The sequence below is a fragment of the Carcharodon carcharias genome, chromosome 13, assembly GCF_017639515.1.
Source record: "Carcharodon carcharias isolate sCarCar2 chromosome 13, sCarCar2.pri, whole genome shotgun sequence".
Classification (NCBI taxonomy): domain Eukaryota; kingdom Metazoa; phylum Chordata; class Chondrichthyes; order Lamniformes; family Lamnidae; genus Carcharodon; species Carcharodon carcharias.
The window spans coordinates 146,729,339-146,755,773 of NC_054479.1; the positions used below are offsets into that span (position 1 = coordinate 146,729,339).

Below are 26,435 nucleotides of genomic sequence, written 5' to 3' on the forward strand. Positions count from 1 at the left end.
AATCAACAACATTCTAAAACAATCAGCAGGATTCTAAAATGATCAACAACATTCTAAAACAATCCACAACATTCTAAATCAAACAACATTCTAAAACATTCAACAACTTTCTAAAACAATCAACAGCATTCTAAAACAATAAACACCAGTATCAAACAATCAACAACATTCTAAAACATTCAACAGCATTCTAAAACAATCAACAACATTCTAAAACAATAAATACCAGTCTCAAACAATCAACAACTTTCTAAAACAATCAACAACATTCTAAAACAATAAACACCTGTCTCAAACAATCAACAACATTCTAAAACAATCAACAGCATTCTATAACAATCAACAACATTCTAAAACAGTCAGAAACATTCTAAAACAATCAACAAAATTCTAAAACAATCAAAAACATTCTAAAACAATTAACTACATTCTAAAACAATCAATAACATTCTAAAACAATCAACAACATTCTAAATCAAACAACGACATTCTAAAACAATCAACAACATTCTAAAACAATCAACAACATTCTAAATCAAACAACAACATTCTAAAACAATCAACAACATCCTAAAACAATCAACAACATTGTAAAACAATCAACAACATTCTACATCAACCAACAACATTCTAAATCCAATAACTTTTGAAATCAAACAACAACATTCTAAAACAATTAACAATGTTCTAAAACAATCAACAGCATTTTAAATCAAACAACCTACAAGACTCTTAAAAAGAAAGTCAACTCACCCTATCTTCCAATGTTAACAGATCCTCTAAAAAATTCCAAGATCTTGATCACAATCACAACTTTGCCAAAAACTAATCACTTCTTCCTTGGGCCATACCTTTTCTGTGTACCATGTTTCATTGAAACCTGTCCCTTAGTTTTTGAGATACATTGTTGACAAACAGACTAACAAACAGGAGTATAAACATTACCTCCACTGACCTTCAGCAGTGGAATCAAAAAGTAACAGTTATGTAAAATGTCTAATCATTATGTGAAAAAGGTATCTCACCTTATTTTCATTATTTTACAGCCCCTTGAAACAGCAAGCAAATCACATCCAATTACTGGTGAAATTCAGGTAAAATTCAGGTTTCATTTTATGATGTGTTACAGTTCATGCTTCCTTTTTCTAACAGTACACAACGTATTAAATGTCTTTACTAAATTGAGCTTTCTAAAGCTGTTCTCTAAAACCTGTCCAGTTTTATATCCATATTAGATTATTAATTTAAAATCACATGGTCTAAGTATATCTCACAAATTGCTACCAGATTTAAACAAAGCAAGGTAATAAGCTTTATGTCTTCCTTTAAATTGTAAGCCCCACAATTTAGAACAGCAAACATCCATGATGTTATATCAGGACAGTGCATAATGTGAATGATTTATAAACCAGGACAATGAGAGAATTAAACATGTGGCTCATGTGAGAATTAGGGGCTTTGATTCATGGGCACTGGCATCAGTGCGCAGAAAAGAGAGCAAACCTTCAAATTACATAACCCTTCCATGAGGCTTTCCTATTCCACTGGGATGGGCTGCACTTGAACTGAGCTGGGACCAGTGTCCTGATCAATTGGCTTAATAGAGTTGTTGCCAGAGCTTTAAACTAGCAGAATGGTGGGGGGTGGGAGGGGGAGATTGGAGGGTTCAGGGGATTTAGAAATACAAAGGGAAAAGCCAAGGCAATGGAACAGTGTAGCAATGTAGGTAAAGACAAGTAGAGTGGGACAGGAAGGGACAGATTTAACTGTAATTGTGCATCATTGAGTAAGGTCTATGTAGGGAATAGTAGTAAAAAATGAAATGAAAGGCTTTTTATCTAAATGTGTGAAGCATCCGCAATAAGATAGATGAACTAGTGGCACAAATAGAAGTAAGTGTTTAGGTTTAATCACCATTAGAGAGACGTGGTTACAAGGTGATCAAGGTTAGAAAATAACTATTCCAGGGTGCACAGTATTTCAGGAAGACAGACGAAATGGCAAAGCAGAAGGGGTAGCCCTGATAGTAAAGGATGACATAAGGACATCAGTAAGAAAGGATCTGAGCTCAAAATTTGATGATGTGCAATCTGTATGGGTCGAGATTAGAAATAGCAAGAATCAGAAAACACTGGTGGAAGGAGCTTATAAGCCCCCTAACAGTATTTACAGCGTTGGATAGAGCATTAAAGAAGCAATTATTGGAGCTAGTAGCACAATCAATGTAATAATTGTGGGGGACATTAATCTTCGTATAGAGTGGGACAATCAAATTAGAAAAGGTGGTCTGGAAGATGAATTTGTAGAATGTCTCCATGATAGTTTCCTGGAGCAATACATAGTGGAACTGACTGGGAAAAAAATATTTTAGTTGTAACATTGTGTAACGAGGTAGGGTTAATTAGTAATATCACACTAAAAAATTCACTGGGAAATGATAGTCATAATACAATTGAATTCCGTGTCAAATCTGAAAGTGCCTTAGTCTAATCACAAACAAGAAACTTAAAAAAAGCCAATTACATAGGTATGAGGGGAGAACTGGTGAAGGTTGATTGGGTAAATAGACTAAAAGGAATGGCCATAAATAAACAGTGGGAAATATTTACAGAAACAATACAAATGTTCAACAAAAATACATTCCATTAAAAAAAATCCACAAGAAAGACCCATCTGTGGTTCACTTTGGAAGTTAAAAATAGTTTTCAATTAAACAAAGAGAGTTATAATGTTGCAAAGAACAGTAGCAAGGCTGTGGATTGGGAGTGTTTTAGAAAGCAACAAAGGGCCACCAAAATGTTAAAAAGGGAAAAAATCAAAAATGAAAGTAAACTAGCCAGGAATATAAAACAGCTTGTAAGTGCTTTTACAAGTATAGTAAAAAGGAAGAGTAGCTAAAGTAAATGTTGGTCATTTAGAACCAGAGACAGGAGAAATTATCATGGGGAATGAGGAACTGACAGAGACATTGAACAAATATCTTGTGTCTGTCTTCAAGTAGCAATAAAGGGTAACCTAGGGGCTAAAAGTGTGCAGAATTAAGGTAAATAATATCAGCAGAGATAAAGTATTAGAGAAACTTAAGGAACTAAAAGCCAACAAATCCCTGGGATCTAATGGCCTACATCCTAGGGTTCTAAAAGAGAGAGCTGCAGAGATAGCGAATGTGCTGGCTATGATTTTCCATAATTCCCTGGATTCTAGAATGTTCCCTTCAGATTGGAAGTTGGTAAATATCACACTGCTTTTCAAGAGAAGGGAGATCGGAGATGGCGGTGTAGTGGTAATGTTGCTAGACTAGTAATCCAGAGACCCAGGTAAATTCTTGGGAACTTAGGTTCAAATCCCACCATGGGTAACTGGTTAATAAATCTGAAATTTAAAGCTAAAGATGCAGTAGCAAACATTTAAGCGAACATTTCAGAATGCACAGAATAGATAAATTCCAACAAGTAAGAAAAAGTCTAAGGGACGGACACACCATCTGTGGTTAACTAGGAAGATTAACAATAATATCAAACTTAAAGAGAAAGTACGTAATGGTGAAAACATAGGTGGAAGGGCAGAAGATTGGACAGAATATAAGGAACAGCAAAGGATGACTAAAAGAGGAGGGAAAAATTAAAGTATGAGAGAAAGCTAGCCAGAAATGTAAAAACAGAAAGTAAGAGTTTCCATAAATATTTTTAAAAGAAACAAGTTAACAAAATGAGCATTGGTCCTATAGAAAGTGTGTCTGGAGAATTGATAATGGAAAACAAGGATGCAGATGAATGGAATAGGTATTTTGCATCAGTCTTCATGATAGAGGATACAAGAGGATACAACATCCCAGAAGCAGCTATAAATCAGGAAATGGAAGAGAGGGAGGAACTCAGGAAAATTACAATCACCAGAGAAGTGATACTGAGTAAATTGTTGGAGCTGTGGGCTGACAAGTTCCTAGGTCCTGCTGGACTTCATCCTAGGGTCTTAAAAGAAGTGGCTAGTGAGGTAGTTGATGCGATGGTTTTAATTTTCCAAAACTCCCTAGATTTAGGAAGGCCTCATTAGACTGGGAGATAGCAAATGTAACTCCATTGTTCGAAAAGGGAGGGAGACAGAAAGTGGGAAACTGCCAGTTAGCCTAACATCTGTCGGAGGGAAAATGTTTGAAGCTAATATTAAAAGCTGTAGCAGGGCACTTGGATAAATTCAAGGTAATCAAGCACATGCAGGGAGAGACAACCTTGAGCAGTCCAAGACCATACACTACAGATTACAGCAAAATCACCTTTTTATACACAGTTGGTCACGCACACATATTCTACATCATCACAATCACATGCTCAACAGATGCCTGCAGCTTTGGTCCTTATTCCCTGTGTGTACAGACACTAGACATTGTTCTCATCCTTGCAAGATCACTAGATCTTGCTAATAGTGCAGGAGGCTGGGCCTCCTTGATCCCAACAACCACTCCCTGGCCTTGTTCTTTGTTTTACTAGCTTGCCTCTCATTTCTTATCCTGTCTAAAACACACGTGCTATCCCCAGTTCTGCTTTTCTGCTTACAGTTCTGTTTTTACTGAAACACTTTTAACAGAACAAAATTATAAAATTGTTAACCCTTTCACTATTAAAGACATTACAGCAGGGCACTTAGAAAAATTCAAGGCAATCAGGCAGAGTCAACAAGGCTTTGTGAAAGGGACATCCTGTTTAAACAATTTATTGGAGTTCTTTAAAGAAGTAATGCATGTTGTGGATAAAGGAGGCCGCTGGATATGCTGTACATAGATTTCCAGATAAGTTGCCACATCAAAGATTATTGCAGAAAATAAAAGCTCATGGTGTAGGGAGTAACATGGGATGTGGCGAGGCTGACTCAGCCAACATTTATTGCCCATCCCTAATTGCCCTTGTTCTGAGTCAACCACATTGCTTGGGTCTGGAGTCACACAAATACCAGACCAGGTAAGGACAGCAGATTTCCTTCTCTAAAGGGCATTAGTGAACCAGATGGGTTTTTAAGACAATGTTTTCATGGTCATCATCAGACTTATATAGTTCCAGATTTTTATTCAATGCAAATTGCACTATCTGCTATGGTGAGATTTGAACCCAGGTCCCCAGAGCATTCCATTGGGTCTCTGGCATACCAGACAGTAACAATACCACTATGCGATCACCTATTATCTAAATGGTGGAAGATTGCAGAGCTCTGAGGTTCAGAGGGATCTGGGTGTCCTAGTACACTAGTGCATGAATTGCAAAAGGCTAGGATGCAGGTACAGCAAATACTTAGGAAAGCTAATAGTATGTCATTTTTTATTGCGAGGGGAATTGAATATAAAGGTAGGGAGGTTATGCTTCAGTTGTACAGGGCATTGATTAGACAATATCTGGAGTACTGTAAACAGCATTGGTCTCCTTTTTTAAGAAGGATGTAAGTGCATTAAAAGTAGTTTAGAGAAGGTTTTCCAGACTAATTCCTGGAAAGGGTGGGTTGTCTTATGAGGAAAGGTTGCACAGGCTAGGTTCGTATCTGCTGGAGCTTAGAAGAGTAAGACGCGACTTGATTGAAACATGTACGATCCTGAGGGGTCTTGACAGGGTAGATGTGGAGAGCGTGTTTCCTCTTGTGAAAGAATCGAGAACTAGGGGTCACTGTTTAAAAATTAGGGGGTGTCCATTTAAGACAGAGATGAGGAGAATTTATTTTCTCTCAGAGGGTCACAAGTCTTTGAAACTCTGAAAAGGCAGTGGAAGCAGAGTCTTCGAATATTTTTAAGGCAGAGCTGGATAGATTCTTGGTAAGCAAGGGGGTGAACGGTTATCGGGGGTAGGCAGGAATGTGGGGTTGAGTTTACAGTCAGATCAGCCATGATCTTATTGAATGTCAAAGCTGGCTTGACGGGCCAAGTAGTCTCCTCCTGCTCCTAATTTGTAGGTTTGTATGTTCTGTTTGAGGTGAATTCAGGGCTTGCATCCTTGCTGTACCCATGGTGGAGATCATGGCTCGGACCTGCCTTTGGGCAGTGAACAGAAAAAGAAGATACTTGTATTGGAGGCAGTACAGCGCGGGTTCACTAAATGGATCCCTGGGGTGAAGGGTTGTTCTATGATGAAAGGCTGAGGAAATTGGGTCTATATTCTCTGGGGTTTAGAAGATTGAGGGGTGATCTCATTGATACATGCAAGGTGCTAAAGGGACTGGATAGGATGGATACTAAGAGGTTATTTCCACTGTTCAGGGAATCTAAAATACGGGGGCACAGTCTCAGGATAAGGGGCCGATCATTTAGGACTGAGATGAGGAGAAATTACTTCACTCAAAGGGTTGTGAATCTTTGGCATTCTCTCCCTCAGAAGGTTGTGGATGGGCCATCGTTGAATATATTTGAGGCTGAGATAGACAGATTTTTGATCTGTCAGGGAGTTAAGCTATGCAGGGAGTGGGCAGGGAAGTGGAGTTGAAGCCCAGGGTCATGATCATATTGAATGATGGAGCAGCCTCAAGTGACTGTAAGGTCTACTTCTGCTCCTATGTTTTGTGTTCTTTTGTTAATTGTACATCAGTTCTGAAGGATTTTCTTAAGTATGTGGTCATGATCGAAGCAGTATTATGTATATTATTAAACTTTGTTGCCAATGGAGTTTAGAATAATTCTACAATATCGTGCTTATCTCCAAATGAAAATGGATTTGGAACCAATATTTAGGCTCCTGTTGGAAATTTGTGTTGGCAGAAAAAGTTACTCATAGTTATCGCTAAAGCAACAAATATAATTTCCCCTCCCACTCAAAGAACAAGGAAAAGTACAGCACAGGAACAGGCCCTTCGGCCCTCCAAGCCTGCACCGATCATATTGCCCATCAACTAAAACATTTTGCTCTTCCGGGGTCCGTATCCCTCTATTCCCGTCCTATTCATGTATTTGTCAAGCTGCGTCTTAAACACCACTATCGTACCTGCTTCTACCACCTCCTCTGGCAGCGAATTCCAGACACTCACTACCCTCTGCGTAAAAAACTTGCCACGCACATCTCCTCTATAGTTTTCTCCTCTCACCTTAAATCTATGTCTCCCAGTAATTGACTCTTCCACCCTGGGAAAAAGTTTCTGACTATCTACTCTGTCCATGCCATTCATAATTTTGTAAACTTCTATCAAGTCGCTCCTCAATCTCTGTCGCTCTAGTGAGAACAATCCGAGTTTCTCCAACTTCTCCTCATAGCTAATAACCTCCAGACCAGGCAGCATCCTGGTAAACCTCCTCTGCACCCTCTCCAATGCCTCCATATCCTTCTGGTAATGTGGTGACCAGAATTGTACACAATATTCCAAGTGTGGCCTAACCAAGGTTCTATACAGCTGCAGCATGACTTCCCAGCTTTTATACTCAATACCCCTGCCAATGAAGGCAAGCATGCCATATGCCTTCCTGACTACCTAATCCACCTGCGTTGCCACTTTCAGTGACCTGTGGACCTGTACGCCCAGATCCCTCCGCCCATCGATGCACTTAAGTGTTCTGCCATTTACTGTATAATTCCTGCCTGTATTAGACCTTCCAAAATGCATTACCTTGCATTTGTGCGGATTAATCTCCATCTGCCATTTCTCCGCCCAAGTCTCCAACCGATCTATATCCTGTTGTATCCTTTGACAATCCTCTTCACTATCTTCAACTCCTCCAATCTTAGTGTTGTCTGCAAACTTATTAATTAGCCCAGTTACTCTTTCCTCCAAATCACTTATGTATACCACAAACAGCAAAGGTCCCAGCACTGATCCCTGCGGAACTCCACTAGTCACAGCTCTCCATTCAGAAAATCACCCATCCACTGCTACCCTCTGTCTTCTCTGACCAAGCCAATTCTGTATCCATCCTGCCAGCTCACCTCTGATCCCGTGCGACTTTACTTTCTGTACCAGTCTGCCACGAGGGACCTTGTCAAAGGCCTTACTGAAATCCATGTATATAACATCCACTACCCTTCCATCGTCTATCATCTTTGTCACTTCTTCGAAAAACTCCTTCACTCTCCCTCCCTCCCATCCTCCATTTTGGCTGCAATCTCCTTCAATGAAAGATAGAATTGAGGTTGTAATAATCACAGATAATTTTATTCCTTCCTGATAAGTGACAGGAGCTTTTCGATGGATAGTGTAAAGACAATGATTTGTTGATTGTGGGACATTATCATTGTAGTTAGTTCCATTTATGCGGGGAGGCAGTAGCATAGTGCTAACGTCACTGGCCACTAATCCAGAGGCCCAGGCTGATAACCTGGGGACACCATGGCAGCAAATTCAATTAATAAAACTTGGAATTTAAAAAAAGCTAATCTCAGTAATGGCTATCATGAAACCATTGTCATAGAAACACACCTGGCCCAGTAAGGAAATCTGCTGCTCTGGTCTACATGTGACTCCAGACCCACAGCGATGTGGTTGACTTTTAACTGCCTTCGGAAATGGCCGAGCAAGCCCCTCAGTCGGTTCAAACTGCTACAACGGGCAACAGTTTCCCAAATTTGCGCTGAGTGCGGTAGAGGGCCGACAAAATGGCATCATACCTGCTGACAGCGATGGTGAATTTTCAAGCCTTATCGTCTCAAACCCATCTCATTATTTCTGCACTGCCAGAAAACACGCCATTTCTATGGTGGGCGGACTCTCATTTGCCCTCCCGCCATCACCCCGCCATTGCATCATGTCAGCCGCCATGTTTAAAAGGCAGCCACCAGCACAACGCTCATCGCTACCAGCTCACCACCACTGCCCAGGGGGACATGGCCAGTAAAGGGAAAAAGACTGAAGTCCCCGGGTCCCTCTAGTGACCGTTGGATGCGGTGGATCTAGCTTTAGAGTAGCCCCGGGATCACAGTCTGGTGAACACATCGCACCGTCTGATCCACAGCAGGCGGAGGCTGGGACCTCCCAGGCCCCCAGCACCCGGAGAACTGCTGGAGGCCAGAATGTTGCTGAGTCTGAGTCAGATGAGGAGCCTCTGGACTCGGTCATGTCACAGTTGCTGGAACTGCAAAGGCAAGCTCGGGAACATCAGGAAGGGTGTCCGCTGCACTCCCCAGATTGCAAGGCAGGATGGAAGAGTCCGTCCGTCTTCAGGCTGAGGTGATAGCGCCAGCATTGCCAACACACCAAGGTCAACACTGGCAGGATGACGGCCGCCATGGAGACCTTGATGCAGGACATCGCTCCTGCACTGCTGCTTGGGCTCAACTCCATCACTGATGCCATAGTTGGCTTCCAACAGTGTGTATGCGAGAGGGGTGCCGGGCAGCCCGGTCTCACTCCAGCTACCCCTTCTCCTCACTTCCCTATCAAGGGGTCAGCCAGGGGACCGGAGGTGCCTATGGGGAGGAGGATCAGCAGGTACACACTCCAGGCCCATCCACCCAGGTGACTCTGGGAGGGACCGGCCCATCCAAATCTACTCTTCCTGTGACCTCAGTAGCTCCAGCTCCACAGGCTGAGGTGGGTGCTGCTGGCCCACAGCAGGACCCCGAAAGCAGGCCAGGGCCTCCAGGTCCCAGCCCTCCAGAGGACGCCCACCAAAGTCATCATAGACCCAGTCGCAGTCAGCAGGCTGCCTCCACCTCCACTGTGGATGTCCAGGAGCACCAAGACATAGCGGCAGGATTAGGACAGTTAAGGAGAACTCATTGTCAGAACTCAGTGATGATCCAGCCTCACACTCCCTAGAAACATTAGTGATGCCTGCACCTTGGTGGTGCTGCTCTTTGCTACCAGAATGTAGTGGACAGGCACCACAGAGTTCTCTCATTCTCTCTGTGTGCCATCAGCACCTTTGAGGAGGGGCTGGCCCCCATCTCTTCAGCATCTGCGACCACTGATGATGTGCTCCAGCTCTTGAAGGGCTCAGGTGCTGAAGAAGGACAAAGATCAGATGCTTATAAAGGTTCATGGCTGCATCTCTCTGATATGACCCTGATCACAGAGCACCAGCAAGCTGCCCTTGGCCAGACAGGAGTCAGACATTCTCAGAGGCTGTGTGAAGATTTATGGAGTGTCCCCACTGCATGTTATCATCATCCTCCTGCAATCGAATGACCATTAGGGCCTCCGCTGCATCTCCATGATGGAAGCATTCTCACAAAGGATATTGGTGCTGCCATAAGCCAGACTGGAGTCAAACATTCATAAGTGCACTGTGAGGATCTATGGGATCACTCGTTGCATGTCGTCATCATCCAGTGTGAGGGCCTCATCCCTGTCGTCGGTGCCTCTGAGGGCTTCCTCACCCTCATCCCTGTCGGCATCCTCCTTATTGGAGAAGTGCAGCTCCTCCATCTCCTCCTCAGCCAGCTCCTCTCCCTGTTGCAGCTCCAGGTTGTAAAGGGTGCAGCAGACAATAACGACGATGTGTGACACCCTCTGCGGACTGTATTGAGGGCTCCACCAGACCAGTTCAGGCACCGGAATCACACTTTCAGCATCCCGATGGTCTGCTCCACCAAGTTGTGAGCTGCAGCATAAGCCTCATTGTAACATCGCTCTGCTGCAATCCGAGGCTGCTACACGGGTGTCATCAACCACGGCCTCCTTGTCCCCGAGGAGCCAAACCTGCAGCCTCTGTGGATCCTAGAAGACTCCAGAGATCTGTGACTGACTGAGGATGTAGGCGTTGTGAACACTCCCTGGAAACCATCTGCACACCTGCAGGATGTGTTTCTGGTGGTCGCATACAGCACATGAACTGCAGCGGTTCAAGAAGGCAGCTCACCACCACCCTGTCAAGGGCAAATAGGGATAGGCAATAAATTCTGGCCCAGCCAGTGATGCCCACATCCTGTGAATGAATAAGAGAAACAAATACCAGCTGCATATTCAGTGAGTGGAAGCCCTTGCGGCTGATGAAGTTCACCTTGTGCAGTGATGGAGAGCTGAGCTCCACGTGAGTGCGGTCGATCACGCCCTGCATCTGTGGGAATTCTGAGATCCAGGTGAATCCAATGGCCCTTGTATCCTGGCAGTCCCAGTCCCAGTTCCAGGCGAAATGCACAAAGTTGTTTGCCATGGAGAAGATGGCATCCGTGACCTCATAGACGCATTTGTGGGTGGCATCTTGTGATATCCCACAGAGGTCACCTGGAAGGAGCCACTGGCATAGAAATTGAGTGCCACGGTCACTTTCATGGTGACTGGCAGTGGATGCCCTCCATGGTGCCATGTTCTGCAGTAAGTGGCAGATGTGAGCCACCAGGTGCCTAGACATGTGCAGTTGTCGGTGACACAGGTTCTCGGTCATCTGCAGGAATGGCAGGCGGTGTCTAAAGACCCTGGGTGTCACTAGGCGCTGACCAGCCATGGCTCACTGTCACTCCTGGGCAGTGTGTGCGGGAGCCCCAGCTGCCCCTTCTTCATGAGGTTGCTGCTTCTGCCTCTGCACAGCCAGGACCCTCAGTCACTCTCTCCGCCATCTTCTTTGCTCTCTGTAGGCATCAGGCATACAGCTAGGCCACTAGGCTTCAAGCTCCTGTAGCACGAAAGAGAGAAAGAGAGACGTGGTTAGCATGGGTGTACTGAGCACCTTTCCTGGCCCTATGTGATTGCCCCATAATGCATCCCGGAGAGTGCTGGTCACCCCTTGGATTGCCAGAGATGAGTGCGCTGCATGGCTGCCCTCTCACCCTGCGACACGGGGGACACAGCTCTTAACCAGGATTGCAAGGGGCTGTGAGCGGCTCCAGCAGTGACTGCTCCATGGCCAGCGTTAGTGAGGAGATTGTATAACACGTGCAGTCCAGCTTCTCTGTGGCATCTGCTCCATGGTCCAGTAAAGTGGTTGTGGACTCACAGCCTGTGCCAGTGGGAGGCTGGCTGTGGGTGAGGGGGTGGGGGGGTATATGGGGTGGGGGAGGGTAAGGTCTGGAGCACTTGGTGATATTTTGGTGCCTCCGTGACATTTGTGTGGGTGGGCAGGCTAGGATCCTGTCATATCGCTGCAGCTGTGCCTTAACTGTCTCAGTTACAGAGGAATGGTCAGTTTGTACAGACGTCCCGGCTGCGCAGCCACTTCCATCGCCTGCCCTGCCCCCCACCTCAACTTCTGTGTGTGGGATCCAATGCCAGGGCAGCCTGGAAAACAGTTACCTCCAAGGCAGGGCAGCACTTCACCCAGGCCCCACCCCCCCACCCCCGGCACCCAGACCCCCGGCACCCAGGCTCCGCCCCCAGCACCCAGGCCCCCGGCACCCAGGCTCCGCCCCCCCCCCCCACCCCCGGCACCCAGACCCCCGGCACCCAGGCTCCGCCCCCAGCACCCAGACCCCCGGCACCCAGGCCCCCGGCACCCAGGCCCCCCCACCCACCGGCACCCAGGGCCCCCCCCCGGCACCCAGACCCCCAGCACCCCTGAAGCCTCCAAAGCAACAGGTGACCCTGGAGAGCTGTGAAAAATGATTCTGAAGGTCGCCAAGTACAATCGCCTGTGTGTGTGTTGTTGTGAAACACATTGACCTGCTTTCCCACCCACATGGGTGGATGATCTGGCAGGGTCCAGCAGCCTGGCAGGATGGTTTTTAATGATATGCTGATGTATTACAACGAGCTCCCATACAACCACTGGCGGGAAACAGGCCCTGCCCTTGGTGGGCTGAGCAGACAATTGTGACCTGCCTTCCTGCTGTGAAACCGATTGCACCATATTGTCCACACAGACCGTCCATCATACCCACTGCTGGTGGGCACGGAAATTTCTATCCCAAGTCTAAAAGGAATGAAATTGGATGGGCCGCCCAGTATCAACAATTAGCACGGGGAGGGGGGCTGCTTGTGCCAAAATTGGGAGACCTGTCCCACAGGCTAGTGAAGCAACACACTACATAATCATACCCAATGTCCCAGGAGCCACCATTACCATCACTGAGCATGTCCTGTCCCACAGTGGTATATAGTCAGGAGGGAGTTGCCCCGAGGGTCCTCAACATTGACTCCAGAGCCCATGAAGTCTCATGGCATCAGGTCAAACATGGGCAAGGAAACCTCCTGCAGGTTACCACCTACTGCACACTGCCCCACTCCCTTCAGCTGATGAATCAGTACACCTTCATGTTGAACACCAATTGGAAGAAGCGCTAGGGTTGGCAAGGGCATAGGATATACTCTGGGTGGGACACTTCAATGTCCATCACCAAGAGTGGCTCAGTAGCACCACCACTGAGCAAATTGCCAACTCCTAGCGGTCATAGCTTCTGGACTGGGTTCTCCAACAGGTGGTGAGGGAACCACAAGATGGAAAAACATGCTTGATCAATTCATCTGTCACAGATACATTTGTCCATGACAGTATTAGCAGGGGTGACCACCGCATAGTCCTTGTGGAAAGAAGTCCCACCTTCACATTGAGGATACCCTCCATCATGTGTGGCAAGATGGGATAAATTTCGAACATATCTAGCAACACAAAACTGGGCATCCATGAGGCGCTGTGGACCATCAGCAGCAGCAGAATTGTACTCAAACACAATCTGTAACCTCATAGCCCAGCATTTCCCTCACTGTACCATTACCATCAAGCCAGGGAATCAATCCTGGTTCAATGATGAGTGTAGGAGGGCATGCCAGGAGCAGTGACAGGCGAAAAATGAGGTGTCAACCTGGTGAAGCTACAACACAGGATTACTTGCGTGCCAAACAGCATAAGCAGCAAGTGATAGATAGAGCTAAGCGATCCCACAACCAATGGATCAGATCTAAGCTCTGCAGTCCTGCCACCTCCAGTCGTGAATAGTGGTGGACAATTAAACAATTCACTGGAGGAGGAGGCTCCACAAATATTCCCATTATCAGTGATGGAGGAGCCCAGCACATCAGTGCAAAAGCCAAGGCTGAAGCATTTGCAAAGATCCTCAGCCAGAAGTGTCAAGCGGATGATCCATCTCGGCACAGATGCCAGTCTTCAGCCAGTGCAATTCCCTCCACGTGATATCAAGAAACTGCTGAAGGCACTGGATAGTACAAAGGCTGTGAGCCCTGACAATATTCCAGCAATAGTACTAAAGACTTGTGCTCCAGAACTTGCCGCACCCCTAGCCAAGCTGTTCCAGTACAGCTACAACACTGGCATCTACCCGGCTATGTGGGAAATTGCCCAGGTATGTCCTGTACACAAAAAGCAGGACAAATCCAATCTGGCCTATCCCTGCCCCATCATTCTACTCTTGATGATCAGCAAAATGATGGAAGGGGTCATCAGCAGTGCTATCAAGCAGCACTTGCTCAGCAATAACTTGTGCACTAGCACTGAGTTTGTGTTCCGCCAGGGCCAGTCAGCTCCTGACCTCATTACAGCCTTGGTCCAAACAGTGAGAAAAGAGCTAAACTCTTGAGGTGAAGTGAGAGTGACTGTCCTTGACATCAAGGCAGCATTTGACCGAGTGTGGCATCAAGGAGCCCTAGAAAAAATGAAGTCAGTGGGAATCAGGGGGAAAGCTCTTCACTGGTTGGAGTCATACCGAGCACAAACAGACAGTTGTGGTTGATGGAAGTCAATTCACTCAGGCCCAGGACATCATTTAGGAAAGTGTCCTTGGCCCAACCATCTTCAGTTGCTTCATCAATGACCTTCCTTCCATGTTCACAGGTGATTGCACAATGTTCTCAATGTCCTCAGATACCGAAGCAGTCTGTGTCCATATGCAGCAAGACCTGTACAATATTCAAGCTTTGGCTGATATGTGACAGGTAATATTTGTGCCACACAAGTGCCTATCAATGACCATCTCCAACAAGAGAGAATCTAACCATTGCCCTTTACATTCAATGGCATTACCATTGTTGAATCTCCGACTATCAACATCCTGGGGGTTACCATTGACCAGAAACTGAACTGGACTAGCCATATAAATACTCTGGTTGCAAAAGCAATTCAGGGGCTCAGAATTCTCCAGCGAGTAACTCACCTTCTGACTCCCCAAAGCCTGTCCACCATCTACAAGGCACAAGTCAGGAGTGTGATGGAATACTCCCCACTTGCCTGGATGAGTGCAGCTCCCATAACACTGAAGAAGCTCAACACCTTCCAGGACAAAGCAGCCACTTGATTGGCAACACATCCTATTCTCAGAATTGGTAACTACCTGATGCTGTATTGTACCTGCTTATTATTGTGAAATTGTAAAATGCATTGGACACACAATTTTCTCCTCAATTTAAGTCTTTTTCAAACAGCTGGAAGGTTTGTGGAAATAAGCAGTTAGATTATGGCAACAGGGTGTAAATGAATAATCTGACAGAAAATTAATTAATTTATTGCATTTTGCAACTTGGAAGGGCATCAGAAAATGAAAGCAACAAAAAATAGATATCAACTTCTTTTTCTTCCTGTCACTTAGAATCCTTTTCTTCCTTAGTTACAAATGAACTATGACAAGCACGTTGGAAATCTCATTGTTCATGTCCTACAAGCCCGGAACCTTGCTTCAAGAGACAACAATGGTTATTCAGATCCATTTGTTAAGGTCTATCTTCTTCCAGGCAGAGGGTAAGGAAAGCATCTCATGAACTATTTTGTCTTTGCAAAATAAAACATTACTTGCCTGGTGCACTTATAAAAATGGCTTAGGGCTGATATTAGATGATTTTCTTTTCCTTTGTACAGTGCAGAACTGCAGCTAACCAAGGCTCATGGAAATTCTAGCCTTTTCCACAAAAATTGTTTGTGGATTATAAGAGGTTTCTAAGATGCTGGTTAGAGCTTCATTTCAAATCTTTGTAACCTTGGCAACACTATAAAGTTCTTTGCGCACATTATCTAAATTGAACCCAAAAGCTGATTCTGAGCCAATTAATTCCTGGTTCTGGGCTTGTTGCTTGTTAGATCCTTGTAAAGAATGTATTGGTTTGATATGTACAGTGCAATTTACCTGAAGAAAGGAATTCAAACTGGGGCGTGACAATGAGGTCACTTGATTGTCAAAGTTATCTCCTCTATCTGTTACCATGAACTGCATAAAATGATTTAGGGACATTGAATTTATAATTGTAGAATGTGCAGAATGGTCAAAGAGAAGGTATAGAGGTGTTTCTAATGACAAAGCACTTGTCATTATAAAGCCCAATTATGTATCTTTGACATCTGAAAAGTATATTATAGATAGTGCTTATATTCTTCTGTTTTAATAATATATTTTAATTTTCTATAGCTGTTGATTAAATTAATTAAGGAGAATGCAATATCCTCTAACCAGAATGAAAGAAGCAACAGAAATATTTTGCATTCGTAAAGCAGAATCCAGTTTTCACTTGTACCAATGGTAGCCATGTATGTTAAAACACATCTTACACTTCTGAGTACCTTTGTTCAAATTCATCCCAAAGATGATAAGTGTTTCCTTCTTTTCTGCCTGTGTCTCTGTCAGTTTCAATCCAGTTTCTAAGGAGTTTGCACCCGAACATAGGAATTTGGTGCAAGGATAGGCCATTCAGCCCCTCAAACCTGCTCTGCCATTTGATAAGATCATGGGCAGGATCTTCAGGTCGACTGGAGGGCACGGTGGGCGGGCCCACGAGTGGCTGGGAAGCTGTCCGCCACCCATGATTGGCCCCCGACTGCGATTTCATGCTGGCTGGCCAATTAACAGTCAGCATGAAAGACATGCTGAGAAGCTCAGTGTTGCCGGGGTGGGGGGGGGTGGTGGAGGGGGCAGGAGGAGTGTGAGCACTAGAAGTCTACATGTGCACTGAAAACTTTGAGGAGAGAGTGAGAGGAGGACCCTGGGACAGGCAGTCAGCACCACCTAGAGGAGAGTGCAAGAGGAGGACCCTGGGAAAGGCAGTCAGCAGTACCTAGACCAGAGTGTGAGACGAGGACTCTGGGACAGGCAGTCAGCAGCTCCTAGAGTAGAGAGCGAGAGGAGGACCATGGGACAGGCAGTCAGCAGCACCTAGAGGAGAGTGTGAGAGGAGGACCCTGGGACAGGCAGTCAGCAGCTCCTGGAGGAGAGTGGGAGAGGAGGACCCTGGGACAGTCAGCAGCACCTAGAGGAGAGTGCAAGTGGAGGACCCTAGGAAAGGCAGTCAGCAGCACCTAGAGGAGAGAGCGAGAGGAGGACCCTAGGAAAGGCAGTCAGCCGCACCTAGAAGAGAGTGCAAGTGGAGGACCCTAGGAAAGGCAGTCAGCAGCACCTAGAAGAGAGTGCAAGTGGAGGACCCTAGGAAAGGCAGTCAGCAGCACCTAGAGGAGAGAGCGAGAGGAGGACTCTGGGACAGGCAGTCAGCAGCACCTAGAGGAGAGAGTGAGAGGAGGACTCTGTGACAGGCAGTCAGCCGCACCTAGAAGAGAGTGCGAGTGGAGGACCCTAGGAAAGGCAGTCAGCAGCACCTAGAGGAGAGAGCGAGAGGAGGACCCTAGGAAAGGCAGTCAGCCGCACCTAGAAGAGAGTGCGAGTGGAGGACCCTAGGAAAGGCAGTCAGCAGCACCTAGAGGAGAGAGCGAGAGGAGGACTCTGGGACAGGCTGTCAGCAGCTCCAAGAGGAGAGTGGGAGAGGAGGACCTGTTTCTACCTGTCAGAGCCGAAGTGTGACATCAAAGGAAACCAGGTAGGTGATTGGTGGGTATCTCTTCCATGTCTCTTTTGATTGGTTACGTGGTCTTAATCAGGAGACATTATTACAGCTGAAGAGTACAGTTAAGAAATTCACTTTTAAAATATTTAACACCCAAATTAATTATTTAAATAGAATAGAGATAGCCGGGCAAGCAAAGTTTTGCAGCTGTAGTATGTGGGGACTGGTGGGAGCCAATGTGATCCACAGTGACCACATCTGCAGCAAGTGTTGGCTGCTCGAGGAACTTCAGCTCAGAGTTGATGAGCTGGAGTCTGAGCTGCGGACACTGTGACTCATTGGGGAGGGGGAGAGTTACCTGGACACCGTGTTTTAGGGGACAGTCACACCCCTTAGATTAAGTGCATTAAATTTGGACTGTGGTCAGGCACAGGCGGGTGTGTCTGTGAGTGAGACAGGTATGGGGATCCAGAATTTAGCTTTGGAGGTGCCTCAGCCAGTGCCCCTGTCCCATAGGTATGAGATTCTTGCTCCTGGTGTGGACAAGGGCACAGACTGCAGGGAGGATGAGCAAACTGACCTCAGCACCTTGGTACAGAGCGTCATTCAAGTGGGGGTAGGAAAGAGAAATGGAGTAGTAATAGGGAATAGCATAGTCAGGAGAACAGATGCTGGTCTGTGTGGCAAAAACAGAGAATCCTGAAGGCTGTGTTGCCTACCTGGTGTCAAGGTTAAGGACATCTCTCTTGGGCTGAAGAGGAACTTGGAGTGGGAGAGGAAGGATCCAATTGTGGTTCACGTAGGTACCAATGACATAGGTAGGACTAGGAGAGAGTTTCTGCTGAGGGACTACAAGCAGCTCGATGCTAAATTAAAAAGCAGAAACACAAAGTGTAATAATCTCTGGATTACTACCTGAGCCACATGCAAATTGGCATAGGGTAAATAAGATCAGAGAGGTAAGTGCATGGCTCAAAGATTGGTGTGGGAGAAATGGGTTCTGATTCATGGGGCACTGGTACCAGTCCTGGGAAAGGAGAGAGCTGTTCCACAGGGACAGGCTTCATTTGAACCATGCTGGGACCAGTGTCCTGGCAAATCGTGTAACTAGGATTGTAGATAGGACTTTAAACTAATTAGTGAGGGGGAGGGTTCAATTGAAGGGAAGTTTACAAAATCAAAAATAAATGAGAGAGCAGAGGTGCAGGGTAGTGAAGAGGTGAACGATAATCAAAGTGTGACAAGAAGGTGCAGAAAATACAAACACAAGAGTGCAGCAGATGTTAGAACCAGAATGAGTAATAATGGTAAAAAGACAAAGCTTAAGGCCCTTTATCTGAATGCACGCAGCATTTGTAACAAGATAGATGAGTTGATGGCACAAATAGAAATAAACAAATATGACTTGATAGCTATTACAGAGACATGGTCGCAGGGTGACCAAGACTGGTGATCAATATTCAAGGGTATTTGACATTCCAGAAAAATGCACAAAAAGGAAAAGGAGGTGGGGTAGCTTTGTTAACGAAGTAAAACGTCAGTGTGGTGGTGAGTTGTGATATAGGTGCAATAACCTGTGATGTGGAATTAGTGTGGGTGGAAATAAGGGATAGCAAGGGGAAGAAGTCATGGGTGGGAATTGTCTATAAGCCCCTAAAGAGTTGTCTCACCATAGGACAAAGTGTAACTTGGGAAATAATGGAGGTGTGTAAGAAGGGCGCTACAATTGGCCTCCTTCTGCACCGTAACAATTCTGTGAATTGTCATGCGTGATTTTAATTTGCATATTGACTGGACAAATCAGATTGGCAGAGGTAACATGGAAGACGAATTTGTAGAGTGCATCAGTGATTGTTTCTTAGAGTAATACATTGCAGAACCTAGCTGGAAACAAGCTGTTTTAGATCTAGTAATGTGTAATGAGGTGGGATTAATAAGAGATCTTGTAGTTAAGGATCCTCCAGGGGGTAGTGATCACAACATGGTAGAATTTCAAATTCAGTTTGAGGGGGGGCAACTCGGGTCTCAAACCAGTGCCCTCAACTTAAATAAGGGCAATTACAGAGGTATGAAGAGAGTTGTGTAAAGTGGGCTGGGGAAATAGACTAAGGGGAAGGTCAGTGGATGAGTAGTGGCAGATATTTAAGTGGATATTTCATTACACTCAGCAAAAATTTATCCCGGTCAAAAAGAAGGACTCGATGAGAAGGATGAGCCACTGTGGTTAGCAAAGGTGGTCAAGGAGAGTATCCAATCAAAAACTAAGGCATACAAAGTGGCGAAAACTGATGGTAGGCCAGAGGATTGGGAATTTTTTAGGAACCAGCTGCAGGTGACTAAAAACTAATAAAGAGTGAGAAAATTGATTATGAAAGTAAATTGGCAAGAAATATAAAAATAAATAGCAAGAGCTGTTATGGTATATAAAAAGAAAGTGGCTAAAGTGAGAGTGGGACCCTAGGAGGATGTGACTGGAGAATTGATAACAGGGAACTGGGAAATGGCAGATAATTTAAACCAATATTTTGCATTGGTCTTCATGGTGGAGGACACTATAAACATTCCAAAGATAAGCAAGGAGCTAATGGGAGGAAAGATCTTGCAACAGTCTCTATCATGAGGGACAAAGCATTTGAGAAACTAATGGGACTAAAGGCAGACAAGTCTCCAGGACCTGATGACCTGCATCTAAGGGTTTTAAAGGAAATGGCTGCAGAGATAGTGGAGGCATTGGTTGAAATATTCCAGAACTCACTGGATTCTGGGAGGGTCCCAGCGGATTGGAAAACCACTGATGTGATGTTCCTGTTCAAGAAGGGAGGGAAACAAAAAGCAGGAAACTATAGGCCAGTCAGCCTAACATCTGTCATTGGGAAAATGCTAGAGTCCATTATTAAGGAAGAAATAGCAGGACATTTAGAAAAGCTTAACACAATCAAACAGGGTCAACATGGTTTTGTGAAAGGGAAATCATGTCTGACAAATTTGCTAGAGATCTTTGAGGATATAACAAGCAGAGTTGATAAAGGGGAACCAGTAGATATAGTGTATTTGGATTTCCAGAAGGTGCCACATTAAAGTTATTGCACAAGATAAGAGCTCACAGTATTGGGGCTAATGTATTAGCATGGATTGAGGAATGGTTAACACAGAAGACAGAAAGTCGGGATGAATGGGTCTTTTTCAGGTTGGAAAGACGGAACTAATGGAGTGCCACAAGGATCAGTCCTAGGGCCTCAATTATTTACTGCCTATATTAATGACTTGGAGGAGGGGGCAGAGTGTAATGTATCCAAATTTGCTGACGATACAAAAATAGGTGGGAAGGCAAGTTTTGATGAGGACATGAGGAATCTGCAAGGGGATATAGACAGGTTGAGTGAGTGGGCAAAAACTTGGCAGATGGAGTTTAATGTAGGAAAGTGTAAGGTCATGCACTTTGGTAGGAAAAATCAAAAGGCAGGCTATTATTTAAATGGAGAGAGACTTCAAAAAAGTGCAGCACAGAGGGACCTGGGTGTTCTTATGCATGAAACACAAAATGTTAGCATGCAGGTGAAGTAAGTAATTAAGAAGGCTAATGGAATTTTGGCCTGTATTGCTAGGGGGTTGGAGTTTAAAAATAGGGAAATCTTGTTACAACTATACAGGGTGTTGGTGAGGCCACACCTGGAGTACTGTGTACAGTTTTGGTCCCTGTATTTAAGAAAGGATATACTAGCTTTGGAGGCAGTTCAAAAAGGTTTCACTAGGCTGATTCCTGGGATGAAGGGATTGACTTATCAAGAACAACTAAACAGGCTAGGCCTTTATTCATTAGAGTTTAGAAGAATGAAGGGTGATCTTATTGAAATGTACAAGATTCTGAGGGTCATTGACAGGGTAGATGTTGAGAAGATGTTTCCACTAGTGGGGGAATCTGGAACTAGGGGACATAGTTACAGAATAAGTGGACACTCATTTAAAACTGAGATGCGAAAGAATTTCTTCTGTCAGAGGATAGTGAATGTCTGGAATTCTCTACACCAGAGAGTTGTGGAGGCTAGATCACTGAAAGTATTTAAAGAGGAGGTAGATAGAGTTTTGAAATGTCAGTGAGCTGAGGGCTGTGAGGAGCTGGCATGAAAGAGGAGTTGAGGCCTGGGGCAGATCAGACATGATCTTAATGAATGGCGGGGCAGGATTGAGGGGCTGAATGGCCTAATCCTGCTCCTATTTCTCATGTTCTTATGAAGGCAGGGAGCTGACTCAGGGAGCTGTCTGAGGGAGCTGTCTGAGGGAGCTGTCTGAGGGAGCTGTCTCATGGAGCTGTCTCATGGAGCTGTCTCAGGGTGTGTCTCAGGGAGCTGTCTCAGGGAGCTGTCTCAGGGAGCTGTCTGAGGGAGCTGCCTCAGGGATCTGTCTCAGGGAGTGTCTCAGGGAGCTGTCTCAGGGAGCTGTCTCAGGGTGTGTCTCAGGGAGCTGCTTCAGGGAGTGTCTCAGGAGCTGTCTCAGGGAGCTGTCTCAGGGAGCTGTCTCAGGGAGCTGTCTCAGGGAGCTGTCTCAGGGAGCTGTCTCAGGTAGCTGTCTCAGGGAGCTGTCTGAGGGAGCTGTCTGAGGGAGCTGCCTCAGGGTGTGTCTCAGGGAGATGTCTCAGGCAGCTGTCTCAGGGAGATGTCTCAGGCAGCTGTCTCAGGGTGTGTCTCAGGGAGTGTCTCAGGGAGTGTCTCAGGGAGTGTCTCAGGGAGTGTCTCAGGGAGCTGTCTCAGGGAGCTGTCTCAGGGAGCTGTCTCAGGGTGTGTCTCAGGGAGATGTCTCAGGGAGATGTCTCAGGGAGATGTCTCAGGGAGATGTCTCAGGGTGTGTCTCAGGATGTGTCTCAGGGAGCTGCTTCAGGGAGTGTCTCAGGGAGCTGTCTCAGGGAGCTGTCTCAGGGAGCTGTATCAGGGTGTGTCTCAGGGAGTGTCTCAGGGAGCTGTCTGAGGGAGCTGCCTCAGGGTGTGTCTCAGGGTGTGTCTCAGGGTGTGTCTCAGGGAGTGTCTCAGGGAGTGTCTCAGGGAGATGTCTCAGGGAGATGTCTCAGGGTGTGTCTCAGGGAGATGTCTCAGGGAGCTGTCTCAGGGTGTGTCTCAGGGTGTGTCTCAGGGTGTGTCTCAGTGAGTGTCTGAGGGAGCTGTCTCAGGGAGCTGTCTCAGGGAGTGACTCAGGGAGCTGTCTCAGGGAGATGTCTCAGGGAGCTGTCTGAGGGAGCTGCCTCAGGGATCTGTCTCAGGGAGTGTCTCAGGGAGCTGTCTCAGGGAGCTGTCTCAGGGTGTGTCTCAGGGAGCTGCTTCAGGGAGTGTCTCAGGAGCTGTCTCAGGGAGCTGTCTCAGGGAGCTGTCTCAGGGAGCTGTCTCAGGGAGCTGTCTCAGGGAGCTGTCTCAGGTAGCTGTCTCAGGGAGCTGTCTGAGGGAGCTGTCTGAGGGAGCTGCCTCAGGGTGTGTCTCAGGGAGATGTCTCAGGCAGCTGTCTCAGGGAGATGTCTCAGGCAGCTGTCTCAGGGTGTGTCTCAGGGAGTGTCTCAGGGAGTGTCTCAGGGAGTGTCTCAGGGAGCTGTCTCAGGGAGCTGTCTCAGGGAGCTGTCTCAGGGTGTGTCTCAGGGAGATGTCTCAGGGAGATGTCTCAGGGAGATGTCTCAGGGAGATGTCTCAGGGTGTGTCTCAGGATGTGTCTCAGGGAGCTGCTTCAGGGAGTGTCTCAGGGAGCTGTCTCAGGGAGCTGTCTGAGGGAGCTGTCTCAGGGAGCTGTCTCAGGGAGCTGTATCAGGGTGTGTCTCAGGGAGTGTCTCAGGGAGTGTCTCAGGGAGATGTCTCAGGGAGATGTCTCAGGGAGCTGTCTCAGGGAGATGTCTCAGGGAGCTGTCTGAGGGAGCTGCCTCAGGGTGTGTCTCAGGGTGTGTCTCAGGGTGTGTCTCAGGGTGTGTCTCAGGGAGTGTCTCAGGGAGTGTCTCAGGGAGATGTCTCAGGGAGATGTCTCAGGGTGTGTCTCAGGGAGATGTCTCAGGGAGCTGTCTCAGGGTGTGTCTCAGGGTGTGTCTCAGGGTGTGTCTCAGTGAGTGTCTGAGGGAGCTGTCTCAGGGAGCTGTCTCAGGGAGTGACTCAGGGAGCTGTCTCAGGGAGATGTCTCAGGGAGATGTCTCAGGGAGATGTCTCAGGGTGTGTCTCAGGGAGCTGCTTCAGGGAGTGTCTCAGGGAGTGTCTCAGGGAGCTGTCTGAGGGAGCTGTCTGAGGGAGCTGCCTCAGGGAGTGTCTCAGGGAGTGTCTCAGGGAGTGTCTCAGGGAGTGTCTCAGGGAGATGTCTCAGGGAGCTGTCTCAGGGACTGTCTCAGCGAGTGTCTCAGGGAGTGTCTCAGGAAGATGTCTCAGGGAGCTGTCTCAGGGTGTGTCTCAGGGTGTGTCTCAGGGAGCTGCTTCAGGGAGTGTCTCAGGGAGCTGTCTCAGGGTGTGTCTCAGGGAGCTGTCTCAGGGAGCTGTCTCAGGGAGCTGTCTCAGGGAGCAGTCTCAGGGTGTGTCTCAGGGAGTGTCTCAGGGAGCTGTCTGAGGGAGCTGCCTCAGGGTGTGTCTCAGGGAGTGTCTCAGGGAGTGTCTCAGGGAGCTGTCTCAGGGAGCTGTCTCAGGAAGATGTCTGAGGGAGCTGTCTGAGGGAGCTGTCTGAGGGAGCTGTCTGAGGGAGCTGTCTGAGGGAGCTGTCTCAGGGAGCTGCCTTAGGGAGCTGTCTGAGGGAGCCGTCTCAGGGAGATGTCTCAGGGAGCTGTCTCAGGGAGCTGTGTCCGTGTGTGTCACAGGGAGCTGTCTGAGGGAGCTGTCTGAGGGAGCTGTCTGAGGGAGATGTCTGAGGGAGCTGTCTGAGGGAGCTGTCTGAGGGAGCTGTCTGAGGGAGCTGCCTTAGGGAGCTGTCTGAGGGAGCCGTCTCAGGGAGCTGTCTGAGGAAGCTGTCTCAGGGTGTGTCTGAGGGAGCTGTCTGAGGAAGCTGTCTCAGGGTGTGTCTGAGGGAGCTGTCTGAGGAGCTGTCTGAGGAGCTGTCTGAGGGAGCTGTCTCAGGGAGTTGTCTGAGGGAGCTGTCTGAGGGAGTGTCTGAAGGAGCTGTCTGAGGGAGCTGTCTGAGGGACCTGTCTGAGGGAGCTGCCTCAGGATGTGTCTCAGGGAGTGTCTCAGGGAGTGTCTCAGGGAGTGTCTCAGGGAGTGTCTCAGGGAGCTGTCTCAGGGAGCTGTCTCAGGGAGCTGTCTGAGGGAGTGTCACAGGGTGTGTCTCAGGGATTGTCTCAGGGTGTGTCTCAGGGAGCTGTCTCAGGGAGTTGTCTGAGGGAGCTGTCTGAGGGAGCTGTCTGAGGAAGCTGTCTCAGGGTGTGTCTGAGGGAGCTGTGTGAGGGAGCTGTGTGAGGGAGCTGTGTGAGGGAGCTGTGTGAGGGAGCTGTCTCAGGGAGCTGTCTGAGGGAGATGTCTGAGGGAGCTGTCTCAGGGAGTGTCTCAGGGAGTGTCTCAGGGAGCTCTCTGAGGGAGCTGCCTCAGGGTGTGTCACAGGGTGTGTCTCAGGGAGCTGTCTCAGGGAGTGTCTCAGGAAGATGTCTCAGGGAGATGTCTCAGGGAGTTGTCTCAGGGAGTTGTCTCAGGGTATGTCTCAGGGAGCTGTCTCAGGGAGATGTCTCAGGGAGTTGTCTCAGGGAGTGTCTCAGGGAGCTGTCTCATGGAGCTGTCTCCGTGTGTGTCTCAGGGAGCTGTCTGAGGGAGCTGTCTGAGGGAGCTGTCTGAGGGAGCTGTCTGAGGGAGCTGTCTGAGGCAGCTGTCTGAGGAAGCTGTCTGAGGCAGCTGTCTGAGGAAGCTGTCTGAGGCAGCTGTCTGAGGGAGCTGTCTGAGGGAGCTGTCTGAGTGAGCTGTCTGAGGGAGATGTCTCAGGGAGCTGTCTCAGGGAGCTGTCTGAGGAAGCTGTCTCAGGGTGTGTCTGAGGGAGCTGTCTGAGGGAGCTGTCTGAGGGAGCTGTCTGAGGGAGCTGTCTGAGGGTGTGTCTCAGGGAGCTGTCTGAGGGTGTGTTTCAGGGAGCTGCCTCAGGGAGCTGCCTCAGGGTGTGTCTCAGGGAGCTGTCTCAGGGAGTGTCTCAGGTAGCTGTCTCAGGGAGCTGTCTGAGGGAGCTGCCTCAGGGTGTGTCTCAGGGAGATGTCTGAGGGAGCTGTCTCAGGGTGTGTCTCAGTGTGTGTCTCAGGGTGTGTCTCAGGGTGTGTCTCAGGGAGATGTCTCAGGGTGTGTCTCAGGGAGCTGTCTCAGGGAGCTGTCTCAGGGAGCTGTCTCAAGGTGTGTCTCAGGGAGATGTCTCAGGGAGATGTCTCAGGGTGTGTTTCAGGGAGCTGCTTCAGGGACTGTCTCAGGGAGCTGTCTCAGGGAGCTGTTTCAGGGAGCTGTCTCAGGGAGCTGTCTCAGGGTGTGTCTCAGGGAGTGTCTCAGGGAGCTGCCTCAGTGTGTGTCTCAGGGTGTGTCTCATGGTGTGTCTCAGGGTGTGTCTCAGGGAGTGTCTCAGGGAGATGTCTCAGGGAGATGTCTCAGGGAGCTGTCTCAGGGTGTGTCACAGGGAGATGTCTCAGGGAGCTGTCTCAGCGTGTGTCTCAGGGTGTGTCTCAGGGTGTGTCTCAGGGAGATGTCTCAGGGTGTGTCTCAGGGAGTGTCTCAGGGAGTGTCTCAGGGAGATGTCTCAGGGAGATGTCTCAGGGTGTGTCTCAGGGTGTGTCTCAGGGAGCTGCTTCAGGGAGTGTCTCAGGGAGCTGTCTCAGGGAGCTGTCTCAGGAAGCTGTCTCAGGGAGCTGTCTCAGGGTGTGTCTCAGGGAGTGTCTCAGGGAGCTGTCTGAGGGAGCTGCCTCAGGGTCTGTCTCAGGGAGTGTCTCAGGGAGC

General features: G+C 47.6%; 1 protein-coding gene across 1 annotated transcript in view; it reads left to right on the forward strand.

The window, feature by feature from the left end:
• Positions 1-15,517, forward strand: part of LOC121286168 (protein piccolo-like) — a gene marked incomplete at its 3' end in the record, with an annotated part of 652,194 nt that extends 636,677 nt beyond the window's left edge. Inside the window, exons 18-19 of the mRNA XM_041203147.1 lie at positions 1,047-1,094; positions 15,387-15,517. Coding sequence (XP_041059081.1) covers positions 1,047-1,094; positions 15,387-15,517 — 179 coding nt within the window. The remainder of the gene's footprint in view (positions 1-1,046; positions 1,095-15,386) is intronic.
• Between the last annotated feature and the right edge of the window lie 10,918 nt (positions 15,518-26,435).